General features: G+C 36.5%; 2 protein-coding genes across 2 annotated transcripts in view; one reads left to right on the forward strand and one right to left on the reverse strand.

Moving 5' to 3' along the window:
* LOC110453749 overlaps positions 1-1,859 on the forward strand; it is a 43,303-nt gene extending 41,444 nt beyond the window's left edge. Inside the window, exon 22 of the mRNA XM_021502877.1 lies at positions 444-1,859. Coding sequence (XP_021358552.1) covers positions 444-460 — 17 coding nt within the window. The 3' untranslated portion in view covers positions 461-1,859. The remainder of the gene's footprint in view (positions 1-443) is intronic.
* A 6,057-nt stretch (positions 1,860-7,916) lies between these two features.
* LOC110453755 (zinc finger protein 239-like) lies at positions 7,917-9,685 on the reverse strand. Its single transcript, XM_021502889.1, has one exon. The coding sequence runs from the start codon at positions 9,051-9,053 to the stop codon at positions 8,286-8,288; it is 768 nt and encodes a 255-aa protein (XP_021358564.1). The 5' UTR covers positions 9,054-9,685; the 3' UTR covers positions 7,917-8,285.
* Between the last annotated feature and the right edge of the window lie 598 nt (positions 9,686-10,283).

Raw genomic sequence — 10,283 nt, forward strand, 5'->3', positions numbered from 1 at the left:
GAACAGTAGCTTGCTGAAGTATAGGACTTGAAGATGTTTACATACATTACTTTGACTCATTGTCAAGGTCAAAGGAGTGAAGTGTGTTTCCATCTTGGCCCTTTCACTCTTATGTTACTTTAGTAGACTCTACCATGCATTGATCTGGATTTGTCCATTACGGTCTACAGTGGTGAAAGGGTTAAGCAAAATTTTCTACAGAAACATATGCTGGGGAGAAGTGTTATCAATTGTTATACACAAATTGCCTAAGCACATACCCACAGCGAAAATTGTGAAATATGCTGTAATAAGGTAAAATATAGTGGAATTTAGTCTATTGGGCATCTTTGTTTAAAATGATTAATCAGTAGGTAATTTAAATAATCATTTTAGATTTGCGTATAATAAATAATTATCACAAAATGATAAATGATTTTTGTGTTACTTTTTCTTTTACCTAGCTATCATTCCTCCTTGAAGCCTGAAAGCGTTCCTTCACCTGAGCATCCAAGGATGTCGAAGTGGCAAAGAGGTGTAGTGCTGGACTGAAGCTACGCAGGAGATATCAGCCTTCTGGTACAGACTACACACCTGTTAAACAGAGTAACAATGCTAGAGATATCATCAGTAGTGTTGCCAGAAATGTAACAGCTTCACGATTGTCTCCAACAGTGATGGATACATGAATTCATTTATTACAACTACCCACTCAAACAGAATTGCTTTATATCACAATTTGTAATTACTTGAATTCATGGATGATGATAACCAACAAAATCAACAAATTAAAAGCCCCACCAAAATTTGTGATTTCACAGTACATCAGATTTAAGATTGTCGTCACATTACTGACGTTAGTCATTGACTTTAGAATCGATTCTATTAGCGATGCCATAGCTTTGGGTTTGTTGCAATAAGTGTCAAGATTAGCACTGATACTGGTGCATCAGCTTAAGAATTGTTGATGATTGTACTGTAAAATATATGTGTAAAATAGAACACATCAATCATACTGCCATATGTATATGTATTGGCCCTTATATTTTTGTATTTCGCGGACTGGAACAGTCAGCTTTTTGTTGATATCCCTTGACATTTATAGTGGAATGTAATTGTTGGAAATGTATCTGAGGAGGTGATGAAAGAAGAGTGTGCAGAAGGTTGTTAACGTCTGTGCAATCTCCGGATAGATCTGTGATAATTCTATGTTTGTTTTGTTAAGTTTTCAAGGCGAAAAATATGATTGTTATGACTTTGTTATTGCCGTCCTCTATACTCCAGTGGTTACGCTCACTTTTGCTCTCTGCACACCTGGAATATGTCGCAACAAAATCGAAGGCTCAGTGTGCGCCACTTTGTGCATAAGACAAGAGGACTAGTATGATCCTTTGAAGTAGATCAAACTATAGTCCTCGTGGTCCCGTAACGGTAAAATCTGGTGTCGCTCCTCTAATCTTCAAAGGACAGGTATATATATATCAGCCTAGCGAATGGTCAGGCGATTTTACCTAAGACCAATAAAATATCTATCTTTGTGCTTTAATTATGCTTTGATATATTCCAGGGGTGAAGAGAGCAAAAGTAAGCGTTACCCTTGGGGTATCGAGGATATGTTATTGTCCGTTAACCTTTGGAAGTGCCATAATATACTCAATATATACATGTAGATCAATATTTATATGACAACATAATTCAGATTTTCTATTCAAAGGTTTGTTTTAATGTGCCTGTAAGGATAAATTATAAGTATTTCTATGATTATACCCCCGCAACGAAGTTAGGAGGGGTATACTGCAATCGCCCTGTCTGGATGTCTGTCTGTCTGTCGTCTGCTGTAACTTGTCCGGAAAACTCCTCCTTAACCAACAGGTGAATTTCATTGAAACTTTGCATGAATGATCAGTATCTTGATTGTGCACCGGCATTTTTTTATTTGGGATTTCAACCCTTTTTGATGGAGTTATGCCCCTTTTTGCGAAATACTTGTCCGCGCAACTCCTCCTTAACGAACAGGTGGATTTCATTGAAACTTTGCATGAATGATCAGTATCTTATGGAGTTGTGCACCAGCATTATAATTTGGGATATCGACCATTTTTGATGGAGTTATGCCCCTTTGTGTGAAATACTTGTCCGCACAACTCCTCCTAAACTAACAGGTGGATTTCAGTGAAACTTTGCATGAATGATCAGTATCTTATGTGCACCGGCATTTTAATTTGGGATTTCGACCCTTTTGATAGAGTTATGCCCCTTTGGAAGCTTTGTGCGAAATACTTGTTACTGGTGGGAGACTATTTGCTTTGCCTTAGTCAGCCTTAAGTAAGCTTAAAGTTCTGGTTGATATAGGAGCGGGGGTATTAGTTAGCCTTTAGCTTACAGTTCTAGTGTTTGTCTTGCAAAGACTATCCAGAACCCCAGAACTGTGTTAAATTCCAAAATTCACGGTGACAATTTATTTCATAATTCACAGTTGCTTGGAGGTTAAATAATATCATTTCACTAACAAGATATTTGAATCTTGTTTATCAATTGGTAATTGTACAACTTGTACCACATGTAACATGTAATAAAAATTCATACTTAATTTTATGGAAAGCTTGCATCAGCTGATAATCTACGCATATTTATTTTGTATTAATATTGTATAAACATGCTTAAGGTATTTAAGTGATCTCCATACAAACAACATTATATGTCAAATGTTCAGGGTGACCATATTGTTATGTCATATATCAAAACATTGCCTTTAATTTTTCTTTACCAACCGTAGGACTATATTATTTGAACAATTTCAGCAAATGATACCACACAATCAGTGAATTTTTTTTTTAGCTATATGTATTTCTGCAAAAATAAAGGTCATTTTGGAAAACGAAATATTTTTATACCCCACAGAAAAACAAAGACTTCTTATCTTCTCAATCAATTTCATGAATTTCATTAATCTAATTACACCTAATTATCAGTACATTTAATATGTAGTAACTAGTTGTGCACTTGCAATTTATTTTTTGATTTTGATTATTTTGTCGACAGTTACGAATGTACCATATTTTATTTCTAAAAATAAAAATCTTCAATCATCTAAAGTATTTATGAAACTTTGTACACATTATCAGTATTGGTGGTACTTGTGCTTTTAATTTTGACATTTCTTATGGGAGTTATGTCCCTTCTACTGACTTCCTAAAGTACGTTGACCACATGTACAGTCAGCTTTAAAGTTTTGTTTTTGATTTTGAGGGTTTTGTAACTTTTCAGATTTCTGTTTATTATACGCCCGTCGAAATTCGACGGATGAATTATGGAATAGCGTTTGCGTCCATCTGTCTGTCCCTCCCGTTAAAGTTTAGGTGCAAGTTTCTTCAGTGGTGTACAGTTCAGTCAGATCATGTGTTATTGTCCTAATTTTTGGCATGAATGTTCATGTGGGGTCTAAGAAGGACAATATGTATTTAATTTGGGAAAATAATTTCTATTTTTGTAAATTTTTGACGTGTTTGGGACTTATTTTTTCACGCTTAATTTCTTGGCTTAAGTTTTGGTGCAAGTTTCTTCAGTGGTGTACAGTTCAGTCAGATCACGTGTTATTGTCCTAATGTTTGGCATGGATGTTCATGTGGAGTCTTAAGAAGGACAATAGGGATTTAATTTAACAAACGAAAAATCATTGGATAGGGTCAGTCGGGGGTATTATGCATCCGTTTGCAGTGCTCTTGTTACTAATTACCTTCTTGATTGATAATTATGAAACTTTGGTACCTTTTTAGCCAATGATTATGAAACAGAATAAAGTGGTATAAGTACACTTATGGATCTCATTTATTGTATAATTTCACTTCAGTGTATGGTTTGATATTTTAAGGTGGTGCTTAAAAAAAGATTTCACAAACCTGTCTTTTTATTTAACCGTCAAGTCATGTATATGTTCTGTGATACTGTCTATATATGATGCATGTTTGTTATGTTGCATTATTTTTTTTATTATGGACTTAATTTGTCTCACATAAAGTTTATCTTTAATTATGACATCCACCACAGATTTATACTTAGAGATGGAAAGAGTTGGAGAGAGAGAGACAAATTTATACTTAGAGATGGAAAGAGTTGGAGAGAGAGACAGAGACAAAGTTATACTTAGAGATGGAAAGAGATGGAGAGAGAGACAAACAGAGACAAACTTATACTTAGAGATGGAAAGAGATGGAGAGAGAGACAAACAGAGAGAAATTTATACTTAGAGATGGAAAGAGTTGGAGATAGAGAGACAAATTTATACTTAGAGCTGGAAAGAGTTGGAGAGAGAGAGACACACACACACACACACACAGAGCATATTTTATACACAGAGGGGAAAGAGAAAAGAAAGAAATGACTACAGCATGGCCTTAACCCTGGTTGCCGCTTGAACTGTAAAAAAAAAAAATTACGATAATAAATAAATAAAAATAAAACTTAATTGTTGTGAGTGTAATATTTGTGTTCAGCTTTACCACTAAGAACAGAGACCTGCAGACGGTAATGAAATTTATTAAGAAGATATATGTAATGACAACTCTTTACAGATACCATCTTCCATACTCCGGGGGTTACCTCTCTGCACCCCTAGAAAATTTCATCACAAAACTGAAGGCTCAGTGCGCGCCACATTGTGGATGAGACAAGAAGTAGAGTTTGATCGTTTAATGTACATCAAAAGAAACTCGCGCTCGCATTACGGTAAAATTTACAGGCTTCGAAGTCGGGTGTTGCTCCCCTGTAATCTTCAAAGGACATGTATCAGCCTTGTGATTGGTCAGGTTTATTAACCCGAGACCAATCAAATAGCTAGCCACGTGCCTCCAACTTTACTATGACATATTCCAGGGGTGCAGGGAGCAAAAATAAGTGTAACCCCTAGATAACTAGGATGTACATATACTAAATGGTTTGTCAACACTGCCCCTTCCTTCCCTCTTCTAATTAAAAAAGGGTCGGTCAGGAATCTTCTTCAGGAATAATCCTGGAGGGGACCATGGGGTCATTGACCCCTCCATTTTCCTTTTTTCTTTTAATTTTACATAGAATGGCCCCTCTTAATTTTGACATTGACTAAAAATAGCTGAAATGGCCCACTGCTCTCAAATTCCAGGATGTTCCCTGTTCTTTGACCCTAGACAAAAAAGGTTTGTCAATCAGACATATGTGCTTTCAGAATGTGAATGACTCAATCACCCTACATTGAAGATTGCAGGTTGTAATTTTATCAAGATGCTCTATGTCCTTGCTTGGGAATACTTTTCAGGTCAAAGGTCAGCTCATTAAATCAACAGGTTATGTAAATGTGGTGTTTTTGGAGGAGCTCTTAAATTTTCTTGATGTTCACGTAACAATGTTTTTAGGATACCCATAAAATTAATAGCAAAGTAATCTATCCTTTCCGTTGCATTGTATGTTTCATGGCCAGTAGACCCAATATCTATGAAGATTACAGATCGCAATACTGACCATTTTAGCAAATCTGCGAAAATCAGTGACTTTAAAAAACTTGCTTTTTACATTATATTCTCAAGAGAAACAGTTTGCAAGTGTCAGGGGTTTTTTTGTCTTTATTTGAATCATAAAAACGTCTGTTTTAAAAAAAATATGTTGATAACTTGATAACAAACTGCATCTATATATAATGCGTATTTGTCAAAACATCACAAATCACTTACTATAAATAAAACACCAGATTCCACACAATAACTTCAGCTCCCCTACTTGTTCAAAGTAACATCATTGAAGATTTCCTAGTCCAACGAACTTATTTGGGATTGGTTTTCATGCAATTTCATGGCAATTACTTGAGCTCTTCCTTGCTCAGAGAGCTTATTTCGGATTGCTTTGGCAATCCAAAAATGAAATGTCGCCTATTGCTATCGATAGAAAAATCAGTTTCCTCATAATTTAAGTTTCTTAAGACCAGGTCTGATTCAAACTTTATAAAGGACTTTAATGCACAAGGCACATGCTTTTTTAGGTCAAACAGTTAAATGTCAAGGTCAATATTACTATAAACATAATATGTGTTCCACAATTTGTCTAATTTTCTTCTTGTATCACCTCAACAAATTTTAGGGAGCGCACTGCAATGACGCTGTCATGTCTTGATATAGTGGTTTCGGGCACAGGGACCTGAGAATTTGTTACAGCTACATTTGGACCTAAACTAAGGTGTCCAGATTAATTTTACATATTTTCGCGGTTTAGATTGACTTTTGGTAGAAATGCCACCCCAATGCATATATTTTAGTTTAGGTCCAAATATAGCTGTAACAGATTAAGCTTTTGGTTATTCTGCAGTCGTTTTTTTTTTTTTTTGTCCTAGGCCATTTGGTAGATCAAAAGTTGTTTAAAAGGTTTATGCACACACTTGACCCATGTGACATTGAACATTCATTTGAACACACTTGATAGCCTTTCATACCCACATGCTAATGGCCTAATATCATCATCCTGGTCCTTTTCTGTTATTCAGTATTTAGAAGAAGTTGTTTAAAGGTTTCCAAGACAATTGACCCATGTGACCTTTAAAATGGGCAAAGGTCATTCATTTGAACAAACTTATATTAGTAGCCCATCATAACCACGTGCTACCAAATATCACCATCCTGGTCCATCTGGTTATTCAGAAGAAGTTTATTAAAGATTTCAACATATTTGACCCATGTGACCTTAAATATGGGCGAAGGTATTTCATTCCAGCATGCTTCTGACCAAATATCATCACCCTAGTCCTTTTGGATATTCAGAAGAAGTCGTTTCATAGTGTTTTTAAGACAACTGACCCATGTGACCTTCAATATGGGCGAAAGTCATTCATTTGAACAAACTTGGTAGCCCATCATCACCACGTGCTGTTTAGATGATTTTAAGACTACAGACCCCTGTGACTTTGAATATGGGCAAAGGTCATTCATTTGAACAAACTTAATTGGTACCCCTTCATCCCAGCATGCCACTGGCCAAACATGTACATAATCCTTGGCCTTCTGGTCATTCAGAATTATTTGTTAAACGATTTTAACATATCTGACCCCAGCTGTGACCTTGAATATAAGTCAAGGTCATGGATTTTAACAAACCTGGTAGCCCTTCATACCATGATGTTTTTGGCCAAAATTCAGAAGTTGTCGAAAGATTTCAACATATTTGACCCCTGTGACCTTGAATAAAAGTCAAGGTCATTCATTTTATCAACATTTGTAGCCCTTTATGCCAGCATGTTACTGGCCAAATATCATCATTCTTGGCCTTTTGGTTATTCAGATACAGTTGTTTGAAAGTCTTTTAAGATAATTGATCCCCATGACCTTGAATATACGTCAATGTCATTCATTTGTACAAAATGTATAGCCCTTCATGCCAGTATATGATCGGCCAAATATCATCATCCTGGGTCAAAGTTGGTAGTCCTGCATCTCAGCATGCAACCGGTACTGTCCAAATACGTATACCATCACCCAAGGCCTATTGGTTATTCAGAAGAAGTTGTTTAAATTGAAAAGTTAACTCCAGACAGACAGATGATGGACGCCGAATCACAACCCTTTGGGCCAGGTGATCTAAAAAAGAGGCCCAATGGGCCTGAATTGCTCACCTGGTATTAATAGCACATTTAAAATTGGACTAAAATACAGATACAGGGAAAATAAGTGTTTGATTCAAAAGAACCTATAAAAAGATTGAAACATAAGACCCCTGTGACCTTAAAAGTCAAACATAGACATTAACTTGAACATACTTTAGAGCCTTTCATCCCAGCAAGCTTCTGGCCAAATATCATTACCCTGGACTGATTGGTTATTCAGAAGTTTATTTATTTTAGTTTAAATTAGTTTGAAGATTTCAACATATTTGACCCCTGTGACTTTAAATGTGCGAAGGTCATTCACTTGAGCAAACTTGGTAGCTCTTCATCCCAGTGCTACTGGCAAAATATCATCACACTGTTCATTTTGTCCCTTTCTTTAAACAGCCATAACAGTTTCTTTCCTGTGTGTTTTGATGTGTCTGTTTCGGGTAGTTACCTGACTAAACCCAACATACATCTTGTATTTGTAAGACTTGTATCACTGTATATGTCCTGACATGCCTTTGTAGGCTTTTTGTGACACAATAAAACCCTTACCACATAATCACAGGGTTTTTGCCTGCTGTATGTGATGTGTCCTGTACATGTGGTGCTTGCAGGCTATTCACCACAAAAAAAATTGTACACTATTTACCACAAAAATCTTTACCACAGAATAAAAAATTATAGTTGTAAAGCTCCTCTCCTAATGTATCCTGAGGTGTATCGTTCGAGCAGATGAGCTAATGAAATTTTTACCACAGACATCACACTTGTATGGCTTCTCCCCTGTATGTATCCTTACATGCGTCACTAGAGCAGAAGGCTGATTAAAGCCTCTTCCACACTCATCACACTTGTATGGCTTCTCTCCTGTATGTATCCTGATGTGTGCCCGTAGGTTTTGTGCCACAGTGAACCCCTTACCACAGCTATCACATGTATATGGTGCCTCTCCTGCATGTGTCATGAGGTGTACCTTTAAGCTTTGTGCCGCATTAAACCCCTTACCACAGACATCACACTTGTGAGGCTTCTCCCCTGTATGCGTCATGAGGTGTCGCGGTAGATGGTGTGCCAAACTAAACTCCTTACCACAGACATCACACTTGTAAGGCTTCTCTCCTGTATGTATCCTGTGATGTTTCATTAAGCTTTGTGCTTCTCTAAATCTATTACCACACACATCACACTCAAAAGGCTTCTCCCCTGTATGTCTCCTGTTATGAGTTTGTAAATGGTGTGACTGATTAAACCCCCTACCACAGATATCACACGTGTGAGGCTTCTCTCCTGTATGAGTCCTAGCATGAGTCTGTAAATGCTGAGATGAATTAAACCCCCTACCACAGACATCACACTTGTGGCGCGACTCTCCTGCATGTGTCTTGATGTGTGTCTGAAAGTTATAGGATTTATTAAACCCCCTACCACAGACATCACACTTATGTGGCTGCTCTCCTGTATGTGCCATGGTTAGTATCTGTATTCAAATACCTTCTCTCGTGTCTTTGTTTGGAAGTATAAGGTGCTATAACTTGTGCATGCCACAACTCATTGCCGTCATCTAATAAAAAATACACGACTTGTCTGGCTAAGTCAGTAAGTGTATTTCACAAGCACCGGTACCCCTTCAGGCTACATAGGACCACGTTGTAACGGTAGATAAGCACCAAGTGGTAAATTTGTGTGACTGAAAATATACCTTCTAACCAATGTTTCTCCTGTTTCTTTTTAAAATGTCAACATACATATGTATCTGGAGTTGGGTGTCGAGAGCAGAGGTGCAGGAAACTTTATTTGTACCATGTGCCAATGGTGTTTGGGTCAATCAGGCGCTTGGCTTTTAAAATGGTGGGGCATACTAAAGACCAGACTTGTGACAATAACTAACAAGAGTATAGTGGTAGTGTAGACGCAGTTAAATTAATTTGAGTTATGGCAGCTCAAGCTTTGGAATGTTCAATAATTAAGGTCACGATAAATCTTATTTTAAAGCCGAGTTTGCTCTTGCCTCAACCAGAGATGTACTGTATATATCCTCGTGTTATCGGTTTCCGAGCATCCGCGCTTTCGTACTCATATCGGTAGAAAACTGTTGAAATTACGGATGACTGTTAAAGATATGTACACAAATAAACAAAAAAATAGTTATATAAAACCGTATTTATTTCTTTTTTAGAACAAACAATTTTTAGCAAATTTCTCCCGTCGGAAGTAGCCTTCATATGTTTCCGTGTGTCTATTTTGATTTTAGTGTTCAAAGAAAGATAACTCGAACATACCAAAAAGAAAAAAGCTTCGTTTTTTATTGATTTTTTAATATATCAACTTGAACGAATTCCTGTAATTTTATAAATTAATTTAGTAATAATAGAATCTGTTATTATTTTAGTTGTGTAGACTTATATCGGTTTTGGTTGATGGTGGGTTATTTCTCATTTTATTCTGTTTAAAATTGGTGAAATATCGATATAAGAATGTCTCCTTCATTCTTCGGAAATGGAAAAAAATTGGCGAGGAAATGTAGCCTCATTTACATGCGACATCTTCGTATGTTTGTCAGACTACAAAAAGACTGGTTCATATATGAAATATAAATAATATCACTGTTTTTTCAGGTATGGGTTAATTTTGAGCAAGATAAAAAGTGTAGTAAGCAAAACTGCATGTTTATGCGTGGGGTTTTTAATCATTATCAGTG

This window comes from Mizuhopecten yessoensis, unplaced genomic scaffold (genome assembly GCF_002113885.1).
Source record: "Mizuhopecten yessoensis strain PY_sf001 unplaced genomic scaffold, ASM211388v2 scaffold7493, whole genome shotgun sequence".
Classification (NCBI taxonomy): Eukaryota; Metazoa; Mollusca; class Bivalvia; order Pectinida; family Pectinidae; genus Mizuhopecten; species Mizuhopecten yessoensis.

Coding starts and splice junctions, on each gene's coding strand:
- LOC110453755 (XM_021502889.1), bottom strand. CDS start 9,053: ATGGCACATACAGGAGAGCAGCCACATAAGTGTGATGTCTGTGGTAGG.